This window comes from Catharus ustulatus, chromosome Z, assembly GCF_009819885.2.
Source record: "Catharus ustulatus isolate bCatUst1 chromosome Z, bCatUst1.pri.v2, whole genome shotgun sequence".
Classification (NCBI taxonomy): Eukaryota; Metazoa; Chordata; class Aves; order Passeriformes; family Turdidae; genus Catharus; species Catharus ustulatus.
The window spans coordinates 68,399,906-68,420,732 of record NC_046262.2 but is presented as its reverse complement, the minus strand read 5'-3'; the positions used below and the strand labels follow the sequence as shown (position 1 = coordinate 68,420,732).

General features: G+C 45.4%; 1 protein-coding gene across 2 annotated transcripts; it reads right to left on the bottom strand.

The window, feature by feature from the left end:
- Positions 1-6,832: 6,832 nt before the first annotated feature.
- On the bottom strand, positions 6,833-20,192 carry NUDT12 (nudix hydrolase 12). 2 transcript variants are annotated; one of them, XM_033085028.2, is made up of 7 exons: positions 19,862-20,192; positions 18,992-19,210; positions 15,004-15,596; positions 13,917-14,084; positions 11,534-11,647; positions 9,190-9,389; positions 6,833-7,936 (listed from the first exon to the last, which is right to left on the bottom strand). In XM_033085028.2, exons 2-7 carry the CDS (start codon positions 19,195-19,197, stop codon positions 7,826-7,828), a joined length of 1,392 nt encoding a protein of 463 aa, XP_032940919.1. In that variant the 5' UTR covers positions 19,198-19,210; positions 19,862-20,192; the 3' UTR covers positions 6,833-7,825. The 2 variants fall into 2 exon arrangements, with proteins under 2 accessions (XP_032940919.1, XP_032940920.1); XM_033085029.1 differs by lacking the exon at positions 19,862-20,192 and adding an exon at positions 19,419-19,646.
- Positions 20,193-20,827: the final 635 nt, after the last annotated feature.

Below are 20,827 nucleotides of genomic sequence, written 5' to 3'. Positions count from 1 at the left end.
TTTTTAATAAAGTAATGATGAATTGTAACAATTAATAGCTACAGAATATTAGCTAAAACAGTCTAATTTAAAGAAAAAAGGTTTACACTTACCATTTCCACAACCCAATATACATTTTCCTCAGATGCTTGCTGTTATGGACTGTCTGTGAACAGTTTGCTTTTCTAAGCTCATGAAGGATGGGTTGGCTGTCTTGCTAAGGCTTAATAAGGTAACAAGTTAAAATTTTCTTTCTTTAGACTTACCCCCTTCCGTACTATCCAGTCAGCAATGTTACGCAGTATATACATCTCCTTCAAATCACTGAAGCAATAAAGGACTACCAGTTATTTAACTCTTTACAGCTAAAGCAGGTAATAAAAACAACTACAGTAATTTCACGACTATAAGGCGCACCCTTTTGACTAAAATCTCCCCCCAAAACCGGAAGTGCGCCTTATAGTCCGGTGCGCCTTATCTGATCTACAAAGTTGCGACATTTGCCACCCCGGAAGTGAGAGTCCGTCGGCATCGGGGCCTCCCCCGTGCGGGGCGGGTCCGCCGGCATCGGGGCCTCCCCCGCGCGGGGCGGACCCGCCGGCATCGGGGCGGACCCGCCGGCTTCGGGGCCGCCCCCGCGCGGGGCGGACCCGCCGGCATCGGGGCCTACCCGCCGGCATCGGGGCCGCCCCCGCGCGGGGCGGACCCGCCGGCATCGGGGCCTCCCCGCCGGCATCGGGGCCGCCCCCGCGCGGGGCGGACCCGCCGGCATCGGGGCCTCCCCGCCGGCATCGGGGCCGCCCCCGCGCGGGGCGGACCCGCCGGCTTCGGGGCCTCCCCGCCGGCATCGGGGCCGCCCCCGCGCGGGGCGGACCCGCCGGCATCGGGGCCTCCCCGCCGGCATCGGGGCCGCCCCCGCGCGGGGCGGACCCGCCGGCATCGGGGCCTCCCCGCCGGCATCGGGGCCGCCCCCGCGTGGGGCGGACCCGCCGGCATCGGGGCCTCCCCGCCGGCATCGGGGCCGCCCCAGCGCGGGGCGGACCCGCCGGCATCGGGGCCTCCCCCGCGCGGGGCGGACCCGCCGGCTTCGGGGCCTCCCCGCCGGCATCGGGGCCTCCCCGCCGGCATCGGGGCCGCCCCCGCGCGGGGCCGGCCCGCCGACATTGGGACGGCTCCCTTGCGGGGGGTGTGAAAACCGCAGGAATCGGATCGGCTGCTGCGCGGGGTGGGGCGAAAGCCCCCAGAAACACGGCGGCCGCCCCGCGGGGGGGGCGAAAGCCGCCGGAAGCACCACGGCCGCCGCGCGGGGGGAACGAAAGCCGCCGGAAGCACCGCGGCTGCCGCGCGGGGGGGCGAAAGCCGCCGGAATCACAGCGGCTGCCATGCGGAGAGGGGGAAAGCCGCCAGAATCGGAGCGGCTGCCACGCGGGGAGGGGGCAAGCAGCTGGAATCGGGGCAGCGGCGGCATCGGGGCCTCCCCGCTGGCATCGGGGCCGCCCCCGCGCGGGGCGGACCCGCCGGCATCGGGGCCTCCTCGCCGGCATCGGGGCCACCCCAGCGCGGGGCGGACCCGCCGGCTTCGGGGCCGCCCCCGCGCGGGGCGGACCCGCCGGCATCGGGGCCTCCCCGCCGGCATCGGGGCCGCCCCCGCGCGGGGCGGACCCGCCGGCTTCGGGGCCTCCCCGCCGGCATCGGGGCCGCCCCCGCGCGGGGCAGACCCGCCGGCATCGGGGCCTCCCCGCCGGCATCGGGGCCTCCCCGCCGGCATCGGGGCCGCCCCCGCGCGGGGCCGGCCCGCCGACATTGGGACGGCTCCCTTGCGGGGGGTGTGAAAACCGCAGGAATCGGATCGGCTGCTGCGCGGGGGGGGGGCGAAAGCCCCCGGAAACACGGTGGCCGCCCCGCGGGGGGGGCGAAAGCCGCCGGAAGCACCGCGGCTGCCGCGCGGGGGGGCGAAAGCCGCCGGAATCACAGCGGCTGCCATGCGGAGAGGGGGAAAGCCGCCAGAATCGGAGCGGCTGCCACGCGGGGAGGGGGCAAGCAGCTGGAATCGGGGCAGCGGCGGCACGGGGCAAGCCTGCCGGCATTGGGTCACCCGGAGCGCCAGGGAACTCCCAGAACAGCGGGGCCCTGGGGATGCTGCACGGAGCGGCGGTGGGCGTAGCCTGGCCCTGCCGGGTACAGGCAGGCCCGGGAGCCAATGGCTGCCGGATTGAGGCGGGGCCTCGGCCAGCAAGCGCGCGGGAGGAGCTGGGGGCGGAGCCTCGCTGCAAAAAAAACCCGGTGCGCCTTATAGACCGGTGCGCCTTATCTGATCTACAAAATTGCAAAATGTGCCGGCTCCCGGGGGGTGCGCCTTATAGTCTGGTGCGCCTTATGGTCGTGAAATTACTGTAAATTACCCAGCAGCTAAATGTCTGAAAAGTCTTAATCAATCAGATTACCTAATAAAAATTAAAGATAAAAGAGAGAACCATGTTCACAGTCTTGTTCCACTTCTTTTTCTATTTCTGTGTGCTAAGCTCAGAATCTGATTAGTATATTTAATTCCATGGAGCATCATGACTGGTCTGTCTTTAATCAGCCTGTTGACATCCACCCATTTTTCTCTCACATGTTGCAGACTTTAACGTAATCATTTACTGATTTGCCAATGCTCCCATAGAGAACATAATGTTCAAATTACAGATTCAACACTGGAATGATTACACCTTTCACATATTTACATATATCCAGAATGAAAAATTAGTTAAAAGAAGTACGTTTATTGGGACAAATGCAAAGTTTGTAAAAATATCATAACCAGTACTATAATTACATAAAATGCCACTACATCACATGAGATTACAGTTTCATTTAAAAGTATCCATTTTGGTTTATGTTCAAAAACCTAATTATTTTTTTCTGCTATATTAAGCTACTATTTCTAGTATATATAAATTATAAAAATAGATAAAATGGGTAATATTTTCAAATTGTGTCTGAATAGAAGGTAGTTATCTTTAGCACAGAGGCAAACTGGGATAAAAGGCATCTCCAGAATTTTCTGCCTTGTACATCTGATGTCATGAGTACTCTTTTGAGTCTGATAGCCTTGTACAAGCAAGGGAGAAAAGAGAGAGATCATTTTTCACAGCACAGAAAAAACCAGTTTTGTAAGTAAAATTATTCTCTTGATGTGCGGCCTTAAACAATTAAGGCCAAGTACGAGGATGTAAGTAGAGAATTCAAACTTTGAGGCTAGAAACAGCATGCTTCCAAAGCTGCTGCTGTCTTTTGGGTAAGTTAAACAACTGAGATCTTCTGGAGGTGTTGCCTACACAGTACAGTAATTTCACGATTATAAGCCGCACTGAGTATAAGCCACACTTCTGGGTTTCAGCAACTTTTTGGTTTTTTGTCTATATATAAGCCACACCTGATTATAAGCCGCATGTTACAATACAGTGTGATAAAAGGTATCTATTCTATCACCATCTGTTGAGGGTGGGGACAGTGATCCTTATCTCAATGGCAGATAATCTGCTAATGGGCCATCCACTGAAACCAGGCAGGGCATTGTTCTTTATCTTTTCACACCCCATCCTTCCTCCAGGGAGTCATTGTCTGCTAATGGCCCATTGAGTCCCACTGTGGGACTGATAAAATTACTGCATCCCATTGGAAGTTGCTCCAGCCAGGGGGAAGAGCCCAACATTTCTTACCAAGATAAAAACAGAGGTTTTGGGACACTAAGGTAACCCCTTTCTCCACTGGACTCCAGAGGAAAACCGGATTTCTCCACATCACCACTGGACCTCCAGAGGGAAACTGCACCTTCTACAGGAGCACTGCTCCAACTGAGCCACATCTGTCGCTGCAGGAGGATGCAGCCACCATTTAATGGGACTGTTACCAACACCCTACCTGACGGGGTGTCAGGTTGTATTCTGACTGTGTCAGGGTTTGGGGTTTGTTTCCTTGTAGTACTGTATTTCTATTTTTATTTCCCTAGAAAAGAACTGTTATTCCTAATTCCCATATTTTTGCCTGAAAGCCCCTTGATTTCCAAATTATAATAATTTGGAGAGAGGGGATTTACATTCTCCATTTCAAAGAGAAGTTCCTGCCTTTCTCAGCAGACACCTGTCCTCCAAACTAAAACAGCAACATTTGTTCTTTGTCCATATATAAGCCGCACCTGATTATAAGCCGCACTTTGGGTTTGGACCAAAATTTTAGTCAAAATGGTGCGGCTTATAATCGTGAAATTACTGTACTCCAGTCAGAACCACTACACTCTGTTCAATTGCTTATAAATTTAATTTGGCACTTTCCTAAACTGCTGTAGTTGACAGATAACCACAGCATTTGGCTCTTCAATTTGACATTTCCTTCGTAAACTTAAAACAATAACTGTCCATCAGAAAATGTATAGGAATTTTCAAAGTAAAATTCAAACCTTGACCTACAAACAGGGCAAATTAAGCAATAAAGAGCCATGAAAAAGAATCTTTCCTTAAACAGATTAAATTTATCAAAGTACAGTAATTTCACGAATACAAGCCGCAGCAGTTTGACAAAAATTTTGGTGGAAACCCGGAAGTGCGGCTAATAGTCGGGGGCGGCTAATATGTGAATAATTTTCTGACATTTACAACCCCAGACGTGCCAGCCAGAGTGCCGAGCCAAGCACCGACCAGTAAAAGCCGGCATTTCGCAATTGTTACAGTGTTACCGTGTTGCCCTGGCTCCCTGCAGGCAGCACGGGGGGGCGGGGAGAGAGGCGGGAGAGCTCTCTTCTTCCCTCCTCTGCCGCAGCCCAGGGGAGGAGGGGGGGGGCGCCGCCGTTGCCGCGGCCCGGGGAGCCAACGGGAGGGGGGGGCGCCGCTGTTGCCGCGGCTCGGGGAGCCGACGGGAGCCCTGCGCAGCCATTGCCGTGGCCCGGGGTGGGGGGGGAAGTGCGCGCCGCCATTGCCGCGGCCCGGGGGGGGGGGAAGTGCGCGCCACCATTGCCGCGGCTCGGGGAGCCGACGGGAGCCCCGCGCAGCCATTGCTGTGGCCCGGGGAGGCGGGTGGAAGCTCGCGCCACCATTGCCACGTCTCGGGGAGCTGACGGGAGCCCCGCACAGCCATTGCCGCGGCCCGGGGAGGAGGGGTGCTTTCTCCGCGCCCGCCGCCGGCGCCATGGGCGCGGGAAAGCTCCGTCCCTGCCTGCCGCCGCTGCCGTAGGAGCGGGGGAAGCTCCGTCCCTTCCTGCCACCGCGGGGCAGCGCCGACCCGGGGTGACCGAGCCCAGTGGCAGCGGCGGGTGGCCCCGAGCGGCAGCACCGGGCTGGGCCACCTGGCCCCGTCAGCGGCCCCTAGCAGGCCGAGCCTGCACAGCCTTAGCTCAGCCAGTAAACCCCGCCCTCCCGCGGTTCTGTTACTAATTGCACGTGGGTCCTCGCTGCGAACGACAGAGCGGCTTATATTCGGGTGCAGCTTATCTATGGACAAAAACCGAAATATTTGCCAACACCCAGAGATGCGGCTTATACTCAGTGCAGCTTGTATTCGTGAATTTACTGTAGTTTTCTTAAACAGGCGAGATTTTTCTTCTTCCCTGGAAATGGTTCTTCTGTTGGTGAGGAAAAAAGGACATGAAAGCTTCAAAAGCTTTTTTAAAAGCCTGGCTTAGATTTTGAAAATGTATAAAGACTAAAAATCATTGACACACTGAAGTTATTAGACTTGAAAGATCCATGAAATATTACTCTTAAAATCAGAGATTATTTACGTGTTGTTCCTTTGCCATATGTTTTCTTTCCTATTTCTCTTCATGTAGGAAAGTGAAATTTTTCAATTTACTTATTAGCATTGTAATTGCAGATATATACTATTATACAGATTCTCAAAAAAAAAAAAATAGGCAGGTTAGGGATACTGTGTTTGGAGTTTCACTGTTAGAAATACATCTCTATAGAAACTCACCATAATTTTCCATGCAAAAATCTAGTATTCCAATGGGTTTTAGTCATATACATATAATTACCTCAAAGTGATAAACTACTTACTTATATGCTACTTATATTTGCTCTGTGATTTATCCTCCCTCTTCTGTCTGCTCCTCATTGCTTTGTTGTTCATCTCTCTAAATGCAATCACCATAGAACTAGTTGAAACTTCCTTTCATTGCTCAGCTGCCACCATTTTTTGTATACTTTCCAATATTCTTCTTTACGAGCAACCTGTAACTGATTAATGCCATTGTTACCATGAAGTCCTGCTGGTATACAACAGCTGTGGCCTACGACAGCTTTCCACAACTTGCCTTCTCTGTAAAAGCAATTTTTAAGGGAAGTAGTGCATTGTTTCCTTCTCCTTGCCAGACAGCCCAAGAGATAACCTGTCTCTATTTCTAGGTATGGCTGAAAAAAGGGAGAGAATGAAGCAACATAATATGTCAAATATTCCAAGTCTGTCAGAGAATGCTTAAAGTACTGCTTAGGTGATGCCTTACCAAAAAAACATGGAAACTGCTGATCATAGCACGAAATAGATGGAGGGGAAAAAAGAACAATCAGGATTTGTACAACGGTTTTACTGATTCCAGGTTGCTGAGAATTTTGGAAAAAATGTAACACCATTCACCGCTAAAAACAATTTAAATTACTCCAAATAAACAAATCTTATAAAAGTAAGTTTACATTTGTCACTATAATTGACTTTCCTCAGGTCATTTGCATTTCTTTTGCTATCACTGCAATCACTGTAGAATGACAGACTATGGACTGTTGCATAATGAAATTAGTAACAAAACAGTATACTTTCCTTTTTAAAATATCAACATTATCTTGAATAACTTGATAAATTAAGGCACAAATCTGAACTGTAGCATTAAAACCACATAAATAAATATTTTAATTAATGTATTGCTATCCCAGTCTTATAGTTGCAGTTAATATACTTCTTTCAACTGTAAGATTCTAGCAAGAACAATCTTAGCATCTCTATTTCCAATAAAGAACTTTGTGCATATTTTGAGATATGTCTTGTTCCTCCTTCTCCATTACTCTGTAATTTCATTTCTAATTATCAGAGAATGAAATGACTCACTGACTAACATCAATAAGTACATTATTATCTTACAAAAACACCACTACTTAGGCTTTCGGGGATAGTTCTCCAACACTCTTTTCAAAAACTATGTATTGCGTTATACCTTTAAATTCAGGCTGACGTACAATTGGGTAAGTGCAGGCCCAGTCAGAATGGATGAGTAAATGCTCTGCTTAAAATATTAATATAAATTAGGTTATTAATATAAAAGATACGAAGTAACACCTATTCACTATTTACATTTGCTATTAACTTGAAAACAACCAGAGTTGGTAAAGCTTTCAGCACTGAACGTTGATTTCTGTGACAAGTCAAATTTAAAGACTGGAGACAGGCAAAAATGAGAAAGAAATAATTAAGGCCAAGTACGAGGATGTAAGTAGAGAATTCAAAGAGCAGGCAAGGTCAGACAGACCTCTTTGTAATGCTGTGACTCCTTCCAGTGAGGGAAGACCAAATCAAACATGAAAAACGTAAGAGCAAAAGGCACAATAATTACATTCTAGAACAAAAAACAAGCCTGTACTGAACAAGGCACCAACTCTACTTATTTTTGCTCACTTGCTTGCTTGTGATAATTATTGGGTTTTGTCCAAATCTAATTCAGGTCTAAAAACATTTACAAAAATTTGCATAGGTGGGCTCTGGAACCAACATAAAGGCTCAGAAAATCACTTGGTTACACATTCGCAAGACAAATTGCTCTAATTTATTCCTAATTAAGCACTCAATAGAAGAAGTAACTTAAAGAAATCAATTATTTGAATTAAAGATTAGCATTCATTCCAATCCAATGTTTTATCAACTGGTGTGCAATTGCTCGACTTGGTGGTACAAAGAAAGAATGCTGGCTTCCTTTAATGAGAACTTCCACAACCTGCAATAAAAACAGAATTTTTATATTTAGAAGACAGCATTAGAAACTACATGGACTCTAACATTGTATTATGTAGAAATTATCTTCCTACAATGATCTAGCAGTCTACCACTGCTAGACCCATTAAAGAGTTACTAAGAGATTCTGCAAGGTAGATGCAGATAAGTCCCACATCAAGTGAATTATGACATTCTTGAGCTTAATGTGCCCCAAAGGATAGTTTCTTCCTCACAGAACTGTGGAGACCGCTAATATACTAAATAAGATTTTTTATTGAGTTTTTTTACGGCACCATCAGATGGTGCTCTAAACTGTGACAAAAACAATTCTTTTAATTTTTATATGTAGTGCCAAAGGAGATGTGTTTTTCTGGTCTTCTGAATCAGTTCAAGTAACATGTGAATATACTTTTAGTACATTTTTGAAGTTTATTTACTTCCAGTTGTATGCCAATCTGCATGTAACTAGTTGTATTTGGAACTGATATTCATTTAAAATAATGCTCCCAGTGTTAACAGAAACACACTGAGATTGTAGGTGACTAACTTTGCCTTCAAGGTGACTTACAGTCAAAACAATTGGAACTGCTAGGCAGATATCCAGTGTTATTAAAAGCTTAGCTCCTAAGTTGCCTATGGGAAAACCCATGAAAACTAATGTGCAACAATCTTTCCTTCTACTCATGAGCTGAAATAGTTCTGTGAAAATCTTTTCTGCCTCTTTTATTTGGCTATACTTTAACTAGTGGTGGAAACTAAGTGTAGGATTACTTATTAATGCACAGTAAGCTGCATTTAATACCATGGTATTGAAATGTACTGCATGAAAAAAATATCTTCCATCTAATGTATTCCCAGAGTCCTTACTTTAACTCCCACTCTCACAGCAAATCTGGTAGCATGCTTGTATGGATAAACTGTGATGAATAATGCTATTAAACAGTGCTTCTGCACAAAAAGCATAGGTTTGCTAAGGAAATGGATTAAAATAACTTGGCTATCCCACAGAAGGGAAAGGTGAAGAGCAAACTGGCAAAAATGTCATAAAATGAGCTTGTAAGTAACTCAGACATTACTGTGAATATCTTTCTCTGGTTGTGTCTAACCTACAACCACAAAATAATGCAACTGTAGTATGATAAAATGAAGAGTACATATGCTCATTTGACTTGCTGAAAAAGCAAGTGTCTGCTGTATGCCTGAACCAAAACAGTCAGAGACTAATCAACAGAAGAAAATGAAACTGAACTTTACCTGTTCTCTAGTGAACCAGCGGGCATCCTCTATTTCATTCTTGTCAACTTTAATTTCTGTGGACACTGCAAAAGCTAAGCAGCCAATCATTAGGGAGGAGGGCATTGGCCATGGTTGACAAGACACATACTGAACATGGGAAACTTTGACCCCAGCCTCTTCCTCTACTTCTCTTCGAACAGCATCTTCTATGGTTTCACCTAATCAAAAAGGGCAAAGACCAAGGAGCTCATGAAAATACTCCAAGCAACAATTACATGTTGTGCTTTGAACTGAGTCAAAAGACTTGAAACTGCCATGGCAACTATCTCTAAAGATCTAGTTCACAGATCAGGGCAAAGACCTCGGCAAAGACACAAAAGTCTAATAAGGTAAAACAGCCAACAAAAAAAAATTGGAACTTTGAAAATAAAGTGTAGTAATTTCTCCACAATAATATTTATTGATAATTCATCATACACACAAACCATTATTATTAGTAGTAGACCTAAAATGTCAAAAATTAGGCAGAAAATGCATAATTCCTACAATTATTCTTGAAACACTGATCTATTCATTTGTAACTAGCACTGTGTTACTTTCTAGACTTTCAGTGTGATTGCAACACCATACACTACAACCAAAAAATCATAATTTAGAATTACAATAGTAGGAGAACACTTGCGCACATTTCTTCATGGTATTATTCCTTCTGCCTGATTCATTCTTCACTGCCTTAACACATGCAGACAATACTGTAAATTGAAACTTCAGTGGAAAGCTTTGCTTCCATATCCACAGAAAACTGTGGATGCATGTGTGCAGAATGCTGATGGTTACCAGCCTACAGCTGCACATGTATTGTGCTATAACCACTGATTACAGGTTAATTAAAGGACACAGTCCATCCATCCATCCATCCATCCATCCATCCCTAGACTTATTTCAAATGATATCTGAATAGATTTGTTCATGCTGTCACTGTATGTCAACCTGCACACATTTACTGAATACATTTATTCACTATAATTTCACTAGTGATAAAAGTCTATTCCCAAGAATGTTTTACAGGTTGTTCTGCAGGTACTTACAATTGTAACTAATTTTAACTATTATTGCTTGACATGGCTATTGAAATATCTATTTCTTTCAGAATTATGTAATTTCTATTTATCTTCCATAGAATCAATCAGGCTGTAGACACATAAGCATATAATTAAATTCATGTTAACTTTAACACTTTAACACTTACTTTTCCAATGCTAAAATGTTAAGTATCACCAGCCAAGGTGATGTGTTTTAAAATGATTTTTTTTCATTAAGTAATGATTTAAGACTACGTGATATGAAAACAATCTAATATTTTTATTTTCTCAAGTTGCTTTTTTTTTTTTTAATAAATCAGCAGTTTCAAAGTACATAATTAGCATATTACAGTAAATTCACAAATACAAGCTGCACTGAGTATAAGCCGCATCGTCGGTTGTTGGCAAACATTTTTTTGTCCATAAATAAGCCACATCTGAGTATAAGTATCTGTCGTTCGCAGCAAGGACTCACATGCAACAAAGTTGCCAATTAGTAACAGAACCGCGGCAGGGCGGGGTTTACTGGCTCAGCTCGGGCTGTGCAGGCTCAGCCCATTCGGGGCTGCTGACGGGGGCAGGTGGCCCAGCCCGGTGTTGCTGTTCAGGGCTGGTCGCCGCCTCTGGGCTCGCTCGCCCTGGTGCAGCACTGCCCCGTGGTGGTAGGAAGGGATGGAGCTCCCCCAGCTCCCGTGGCGGTGGAGGTGGGCGGGGACGGAGACCCCTGCCTCCTCCCCAAGCCGCGGCGGTGGTGGCAAGGGCCCCCGCCTTCCCCCCGAGCCACAGCAATGGCAGCACAGGGCCCCCGCCTTCCCCCCGAGCCACGGTGATGGCAGCACGGGGCCCCCCCGTCTCTCCCCCGGGCTGTGGTAGAGGAGGGAAGGAGAGAGCTCTCCTGCCTCTCTCCCCACCCCCCGTGCTGCCTGCAGGGAGCCAGGCCCCACCTGTGGCACAACAGAGTAACAGTTTGTAACAATTGCGAAATGCCGGCTTTTACTAGCAGGTGGTTGGCTCGGCACCCTGGCTGGTACTTCTGAGGTTGTAAATGTCAGCAAATTATTCACATATTAGCCGCTCCTGAGTATAAGTCGCATTTCTCATGTGGGAGGAAAATTTTAGTCAAAATGGCGTGGCTTGTATTCGTGAAACTACTGTAATTGCAACAACTCATCTATCAGGAAGCAACAGACTTCAATTTGAGATAACAAAAATTAAATTTCTCTGTAAAGGTATAATACTCTTATCGAAAAAATACATTTGATAAAGGAAAATAAAATTACCAGGTTCTACAAATCCAGCAAGGCAGGTAAACATTCCTGGGGGAAACCTCTTCTGCCTACCTAAAAGGCAGTGGTTCCCATCTGGATGGATAACTTGCATTATCACAACAGGATCTGCAAAGGACATAGAATGAATATATTTCAACATTTGAAGGACTTAAATGCAGTAAAAACATCCAGTCTATTCCATACCAATGCATATAAAGACAAAAATGATACTGAAATTGTAATTGCATGCATGCCCAGAGTAGGGTGTTATTTACAGTAATTTCATGACCATAAGGCGCACTGGACTATTAGGTGCACCCCCCGGGAGTCAGCAACTTTCGCAACTTTGTAGATCATATAAGGCACACCGGATTATAAGGTGCACTATTTTTTTTGCAGTGAGGAGCCGCACAGCGCTCAACAAAGTAACAAATTACTGGCAGGTGCTCAATTTGCAAACATTTTTCAAAGATCGGTGTAGCCTTTAAACGCAGCCCCAGGCACCCTCCCCGGGCAGCAGGCCCCAGCACTCCTGTCCGCCGCCAGTGCCGGCTGGCACGGACACGGCTCCTGGCTCACACCACGTGGCCGCGTTGCGTCCCGGTTTCCCCTCGCTTCTCAGCGCTTTCACGCAGCGCTTTTTCACCACTTTTCCACGGTGTTTTTTCGACGCTTTCCTGCACTTTCCTGACGCTTTTCGGTGCTTTCCCGTAGCGCTTTCTCACAGCGTTTTTCACGCTTTCCCATGGCATTTTTTCGCCACTTTTCGGCACTTTCTCAGGGTACTTTTTCACCACTTTTTCACGCTTTCCCGTGATGCTTTTTTGCCGCTTTTCGGTGCTTTCTCACGGCACTTTTTCACTGCTTTTCGGTGCTTTCTCGCCGCTTTTTGGCACTTTCCCAGGGTGCTTTTTTGCCGCTTTTTCGCCGCTTTTCTGCACTTTCCTGGGGTGCTTTTTTGCTGCTTTTCAGTGCTTTCCTGGGGCACTTTTTCGGTGCTTTCCCGAGGCACTTTTTCGCTGCTTTCCCATGGCGCTTTTCCGCTGCTTTTTGGCACTTTCCCGGGGCGCTTTTTTGCCACTTTTCAGTGCTTTACTGGGGCGCTTTTTCGGTGCTTTCCTGGGGCACTTTCTCGCCACTTTTCCGCGGCACTTTTCTGCTGCTTTTTGGCGCTTTCCTGGGGCGCTTTTTCGCCATTTTTTCGCAGTGTTTTTTCACCGCTTTTCCACGCTTTCCCATGGTGCTTTTTCGCCACTTTCCCGCGGCGTTTTTTACCGCTTCTTGGTACTTTCCTGCGGCGCTTTTTCACCGCTTTTCAGCACTTTCCTGGGGCGCTTCTTGGTGCTTCCCTGCGGCCACGCCGCTTCCCCCTGCTTCTCCCTGGCCAGTGGCCGGGCCGGTTCCCGGTTTCCCCCACCCGGCGGCTGCGGCTCTCACGGTTCCTGGCTCAGCTTGCAGCTTGCACTTCCGGGTTCGCAAATTTCCGAACTTTGTACATCAGTTAAGGCGCACCGGACTATAAGGCGCACTTCCGGGTTCAGGGGAGAATTTTAGTCAAAAGGGTGCACCTTATAGTCGTGAAATTACTGTAATTTCCCTTTGGGGTTTCTCTCCATGCAAGACAGCTCTTTATTTTGTTGTGCAACATACATTGCTTAGTAGAAGCAGTTTACTAACCGAGACTTTAAATGCAGGAGATAAATTACCTGTAATCAAAACACACAATCTGCTTAGAGCACCAACAGTACTAATCTGCTATGCATCCAGCATATATCAACAGTTTCTGCAGCAAACGCTTTTATTATCACCTTCTCTTGACCACAGAGGTCTGAAGAATGTCTCTTTGACTAAACACCAAATAAGCAGACACTTTGCTGACAATGCAAATACTGACAAAATACTGACTACTTCCCACCTATGACCTTAATTATTCTTTGCTATCAGTTTCTCATATGATGTTGCACTTCGATAAATTTTCTCACTTCTGGTCATTGCATGTGTCTTTTTCTTTCTAACTTAGTATTTTCTACAATTGGTCTAAGAAATCCTATCAACTCATTATGTTTTCTCCTTTTTACTGTCATCTAGTTCTAAGCAAAAAAGTAAAATGCGACCCCTTATATACTGCTGATATCTCATTTATACTGTTGGAATTCCTAATTGATATTGCTTGTTGAAACAAGGTTTGCATTGTCACAGCAATTCTGTATCACAGACTAGTGCAAGAAAGAGAAGCCTGAACTACTTAATCCTTAAACAGAGTTGAGATACATATAACCTGTGGAGAAACAAGTATGAAAGACCTAGGACAGAAATAAGCAGCTGAAATAACTAGAAATAAATTCATTTGCATGCATATAATACAAGCAAGCCACTTTTGAGCAAGTATTCTCACCAACTCTTGGATATGATGTGTTGTGAACTCCTTGGAGACTGGGACAATCTTCTTTCAAGCAAGTTTTCTTGTAACCCCCTTCTTCAATCTTGGTTGCACTCCCACATGTTGGGCAGAATCGGTAGCGGTTGTGCCATGCTAGAACAGATCTCGCCTGGGCTATTACTCCTTTAAAACAATACATTGAAAATGCACAAAATTAAATATTAATTCATTTTAAGCTTTTAACAGCATAGAAAAATCAAGTAGTGAAGCTTAATACAAAAAATCGAAGTCAGGGTGTGGTTTGAATCATAATCATGTCTGCAAGAGAAGTCGAGCAGCATGAGTTATGCAGACCCTTTTCTTTGCAGCACAACAAATGCAATAGAACATGGTATTAAAGAGCTACAGGGCAATTTACACACATTCAGAAACAAATTCATCCAGATCAATATACCCTGTTTCTCACAAAAGTCACTTTGTGTAGGCAAACTGTCAAAATTCCATGTATCAAGTCTTTTCCAGATAACTGTTTTAGGGGTACAGGTATTGACATAATGCATGGTTCCATTTAAACTTAAGGTTCGAGTCAAGCTTTCCCTTTATCCTTATGTAAAAACAAAACTGCTACAACAGCAGGCACTAACAACATTTGTTATGATGTCCTTACTAGCAATAATTTAATTTGGCATCCTGACTTTTCAACACCCCCTTGTCAGATGAGTATCCAACACAGTTATAAAAAACTTAGGTTTTCATTTCTTGTAATTAATAATTTAATTATTGAAAACGTAGTAATGACAAATTTTTTTCCCTTTATGTTTATAATGCTCAGGCATGAATATTTAATGTTTAAAACCCATGATGGTCAATAATTACAGTAATAATTGCAGAAATAAGTCCTTTGCAAATGCACATGTTCTTACATACAAAATTCTTTACAAAACCACTACCAGGTTTTTAAAATAAAAATACTTCTAAAGCCACTGAAAACAAATTATTTCTTTGCAGTGGTTTGTCTTTTCTTTGAATTATACCTCAAGAAATGCCAAAGTTTATCTATCTGATTATACATTTTGTACTTGCTGCATTTTATGCATCTTACCAGCTTCTTTTTCAGGTAACTGCAGCAGTGCTGGCATCGGCGGGTGAAGAAAGTAACAACCTTCATACTTCTGTTTAAATTTTTCAGCACAAGCAGAATCTATGCTAAGAGCAAACCAAGCAACTAACCCATCTTCTTCATCTTGCCGAACTCTTCCATGGCAAGCAGCCATCAGTCTCATATCAAACTGAAGTTCCACTCCAAGAAAAATCAAGGTACATTCTTCAGTTTGGTTAATGCACTGTTCAACATCCTGGCGGTATAGCCTGCAAAGCTTTACTTCTGGATGGTGTGAGCTCTCACTTCCCCCACCTAAAGTAACAAAGGGGCTTAGATTTGAGAAGAGGATGTATACTGTATCTGGATGGCGTTGTTTTTGACTTAGCCACTTGGAATCTGTTCTTTTATCAGTCCTTCTATCCAGAAGTGTCATGCCAAAATAATTTTCATATTCTTTCACATCATTTGATGAAAAAATAGATTTCTGATCACCTTTCACATTAGCCAACAAATTAGCTATGTGTTTGTATCCCCAAAATTTAGCAATGTCCAGAGCTGTTTGCCTTGATTTATTAATGATGGATCTGTCACACCTAAAGAAACAGAAAAGAGCTGAGGTTACCACAGCAAATAAGTTCAGGAAGGGTCCGAATGCTGTATTATTCTTACTTACAGCGTATACGTCTGACACTATTAAGGTACAATAACTTCTAGACAGTCTGTCTATACTGGGATAATTTTTAGGCAAAATGTTTAGAGTCATGAAATATAATTACAGTGATTTCACGACTTAAGGTGCACCCTTTTGACTAAAATTTTGGTCCAAATCCGGAAGTACGCCTTATAGTCTGGTGCACCTTATATAATGTGCGAAGTTGCCAAATTCGCCAACCCGGAAGTGCGAGCCCGCAACAGCCCCAAGCTGAGCTGAGCCTGCCTGGTGACAGCAGGGTAGCACTGGGCCAGGGCGAGCCTGGTGGTGGCAGTGGCCCGGGCACGAGGGGGAAAGGCATCGTGGGCCGCAGCCCGGGCACAGGCGGGAAAAAGCCAGTGCCAGCCACAGCCCGGGTACAGGGGGGAAAGAAGTCGGTGTTGGCTGCAGCCTGAGCGTGGGGGGAACGAAGCCAGTGCCGGCTGTAGCCTGGGCATGGTGGGGGAAGAAGCTGGTGCCGGCCCCGGCCTGGCATGAGCCGAGTGGTTAGGGAGGAAGCTGCCACCAGCCCCGGCCCAGTACGAATTGCGCCGGGAGGGAGGGAGCCAGCCCCAGCCTGGCATGAGCCGCACCGGGAGGGAGAGAGCTGGCGGCCTCGAACCGCCGCCATCCAAGGCCACCTCAAGCTGCGCCTCACCAGCCGGCGCCGGGGGTGGGCGGGAGTGCCAAGGCCTGCGGCATGGGGAGGGTGCCTGGGGCTGCATTTAAAGGCTACGCCAATCTTTCAAAACTGTTTGCAAATCGAGCACCTGCCAGTAATGCATTACGTTGTTGCGTGCGGCGCAGCTCCTCGCTGCAAAAAAAAAGTGTGCCTTATAGTCTGTTGTGCCTTATATAATGTACAAAGTTGAGAAATTTGCCAACTCATGGAGGTGTGCCTTATAATCTGGTGCGCCTTACAGTAGTGGAATCACTGTATACTTCTTTTTCTTTTGTCTAGGCTGTATTTCACATTTTTGTTGATCTTTTCCAGATTATCATTCACCAAAATTCGTGAAGTAGTACAAAGGCAATGAATTAATTAAAATTCCAAACACGTGGAATCATTTAAAAAAAGGCTCAAAACCAGAGCTTTGGAAGTCAGGTTCTAAGTTTGCTCCTCATGACCAGTAGTCAAAATGGTAAAAAAAAAAAAGCAAAACATAGCAATCTAATGCATTACTTTCTAGAAGCTACTGGAAGCAGCAACAAAACATTTACAATGAAATGCTTTATGAAGGTTAATTGGCTTGTTCTGCCTGGAGAAAAGAAGACTGAAGAGAGATGTTACTGGGATCTCCAACATCCTCACCAGGGAAAGCAGAGGCGCAGGTACTGATCTTTTCACTCTGGTGACCAGTGACAGGACACGAAGCCAGATCTCAGGGAATGTTTAGACAATGGGCTCAGGTACATGGGCATACGGTGGGATTCTTGGGATGCTCTGTGTAGCTGCAAGAGTTGATTCTCGAGTGCCCCTTCTAACTCAGGATATTAGATGATTTACCATAGAATCAAGAACACAGCCTCTGCTTACTGACAGAAACTGGTTCCTCTAGGGATCTTTTAGTTACCCAGATATCTGTAAAGTGAAATAGATAAGGGAGTGTTGCCTCATCATATACATTTTAATACTGAAACCAAAGAGAAACTCAAACCTTAAATAGGTTGAGGTTGATTGAAAGGTCAAAATAACCTAAACTGGTAACTAAAACAGAAATGTCACTGTAAAGTACAAATTATGCAATAAGTACTAGATTCATCAGTTTTTACAACCAGAGAATACCAGCAATATTAGCTGTTCGTGATACACAGGTGACTGTACCACGGACAAGACCATTTTGAGATTCAACATTAAACTCAGTAGTTTTTTGAGGGATTTGAGTGTAGTTTAGAATAACTATTCAAAACTTAACTACAAGTTTTTGCTGCCAAAGCAATTCCTCTCATGACCAGTAAAAGGACTCAAGGGACAGGCATGAAGCTCACTCAGGGGAGATTTAGGTAGGTTATCAGGAAAATGTTCTTTAACCAGAGAGTAGCTGGGCACTGCAGCAGGCTCCCCAGGGCAGTGGTCACAGCACCAAGTCTGACAGAGTTCAACAAGTGTTTGCACAATGCTCTCAGGCACACAGCGTGATTCTTGGAGACAGTGCTGTGCAGGACTCTGAGTTGGACTTAATCCTCGTGGGTCCCTTTCAGCTCAGGACATTCTATGATTCTACAATTCTGTGATAAAAAACCAACTGACTAGATTTCTAGAATTATTCTCTGCAATGTTATGAAATATTATCTTCATAGACATTCATGTTTATATAACCAGCAACTGTAACAGTAAAAAAATTATTCTAAGCATTAATTAAAAGGAGACCAATGAGGCCACAGCATCATCTCATGAATTATAATCAGTTGCCCGAGAGAGCAACCCTGAAAACGACATTTAAAGCGATCTTTTTTTTTAGATGAAAATCATAATTTTAAAATCTGTTATCCTATTTACCAACTGATAAATTCCCCAGCATCTCAAAAGATTCCTCAATACACAAAATCTGGCACTGAGATACTCCTCTATGTACTGGAACGTAATGATTGTAGTAGAAACCAGTGGTTCACCTAAGGCCCCACTCTGAGCCCCAGCAGAGGCTACAGGTCTTGGGTATGACTGAAAAAAAAATCAAAACCAGGTGGGATGATTACTGGATGCTGTGCAATGCTATGCCTGAGGTTATTCATTAACTACAGAATGGACTAAACTTGATTTCCTCCATAATTAGGAGGGGCTTGATTAATGTTAAACTCAGTTATAAGTTACATTTGATTCTAACTTAGTTTTAAAAAAATTTCCATTTGAAATAGCTTCGGAAAAGGTGAGTCTGTCATGTCCTACTGAAGAGCCAACAAACATTCTACACTACTAAAGATTAACAATCAAGTTTAGAGAAAAAAAATTGAGTGGAAAAATCAAATACACCCAATTTATATTCAATACAGTGGTTGAAATTAGCATGCAAACTTTGTTCTGTTCTGTTGGCCTCTATGAAAAGTGGCAACATAATCTTGAATATCAAAGGACTAAGTTTAGAGATGCTTATAACTTATAGATTTCTTAGCAAACATGAAAAGTATGATGCAAGAGCAGAACCCAGTAATAAACTGACATAGAATACTTTTTACTGAGTTTTCAGGAAAATTCAGCCACTATTTGTCTGGTAAATTTACTTCTGAGACAAAACTGATAGGGGCAAAAAATGTGGATGAAAAATAGAACTCTTGAATGGGGTCTACTAAACAACTTACCCTTCTTGAAGAAGAACTTGCACAACTTCGAGGTGTCCATTTCTGGCACCGTACATGAGAGCTGTCCAGCCATTCCCTGCAGCTGCATTGACTAGTGACGGGGAGCATCTGAGCAGTGCCTTCAGCCTGGTTGTGTCTCCAGCAGCAGCCAAATCATGCAGCTGAGAAACCACGTCCTGATGCAGGTTCTTTTCAAAGTCAGTCATGATGCCAACTAAGCTAAAAAAAAAAAAAAGAAAATAAACATGCCTGGGGCCATACCCACCACTACTAACACGACCTACATAAAAGACCAAACTTTAATGCTTTACAGAAGATCAGTATCATTACTGAAAATACAGACACAACAAATTTTTGTGATTGGTGTGATATTGTTACCCCGAATCAAACCTTCGTCCCCCCATCTCCAAACATAGTGAAGCCTTACCTTAACAATCAAAACCAGCTTTAAAGACGCTTAAGGACCATAAGCTTTCACTACTGATGTGAGAGTGAAAAAATCACGTCATGGTTTCTAAATCAAACGCACAAAGACACACAGACTGCTGCCGGGACCGCTGTGCAACACAGCGAGAGCTTCTATTCCCTTAGTGCCCGCTCCACTCCTTTCCGCAACCCGGCCTTAACAGCCAGACCCCGTTGCCGTGCACGGCTCTGTGAACAGCCACGCCCCGTGCGCGCTCCCGCTGCCCCCCTTCGTCCCGCGGGAAAGCCCCGCCCCGGCGCGAGCACGAGAGAGAAAGAGCGGGGCCGAACGGGCCCGAAAGACTCCGAGCGTACCCAAACGGTGCTGAATGTGGTTGCCTTGCCCGGCCCTACATGTGAGAACTGAGCTTGGGACGCTGCATGTTCCCGGAGGGAATCACTCACCGGTCGTTCCCTGAGAGCTGCTGCCGGCGAGGCCGGGTCGATGCATAGGGTTAAAGGGCAAACAGCCCCTTTTTGTCCGCTGGGCAGGAATCTCGGTGGTTACAGGGAAGCGATGAGATTGATTTTTAGCGTTGCTTCACGGCGCTAGCAGACGGCAAAGGACGGCGGTAACAGAATGCGGAAGTAGATGTGAAGAAGGTGGAGCAACGACGTGGCAGGGGAGAAGAGTTAGCGGGGAAATCGGAGTGAATAGCCAGAAGTGTATTCTGCCTAATGGCAGTAGAATTTCGCAAACGCGAGAGGTTTATGACCAAAAAGAGAAGTCCTTCAATTTTTTTTTTTTTTTTCCGAATGAAAGGGGAGACTCCACCGGGGCACACGCCCTCGGGATTTTCTCTCTCGCTGTTTCGGAGGGCGCAGCCTCATCCCAAGCTCCTGGCCGCATTTCGGCTTCTTCCTTTCCTCGTTGCTGAAGTACTAGGAAGGTACAGCATTCCCAAACCACATTCCACATATCCCCTCTTGAAACTACTGTCATTTTACCCCAAAGATCAGAAGTTCAAGCTTGTGCAGACCCTTGTCTCTGTCAGGAGCCAAACCGTCTGGACTCTGCAACGGACCTGCTGCCCAAAGTTAGTAGAGACGTTAACACCCATTTCAAAGATATTAACACCCATACCTTCACCCATCAATTGTTTGTAAAAACATTAGTTTTCCTCTCACTAAGAAAAACATTAGAAAATTGAGGCAATATTAGTCCTATGGAAACGAGCATGGAACTTTCCTAGTGCCTTTTCACCTGAAGAATGCTTAAAAACCACACAAACAAACAAAAAAGCGTAGCTTAGCTTTTGAGAGGTCAAAATAAAAGTCTTGTGCTGTACAGGGTAATCCTGCAAAACAGATTGCAGTTATTCCAATTGCCTGAAGTTGGAATGCAAAGGTTAAATTAAATCCAGTTCTTCC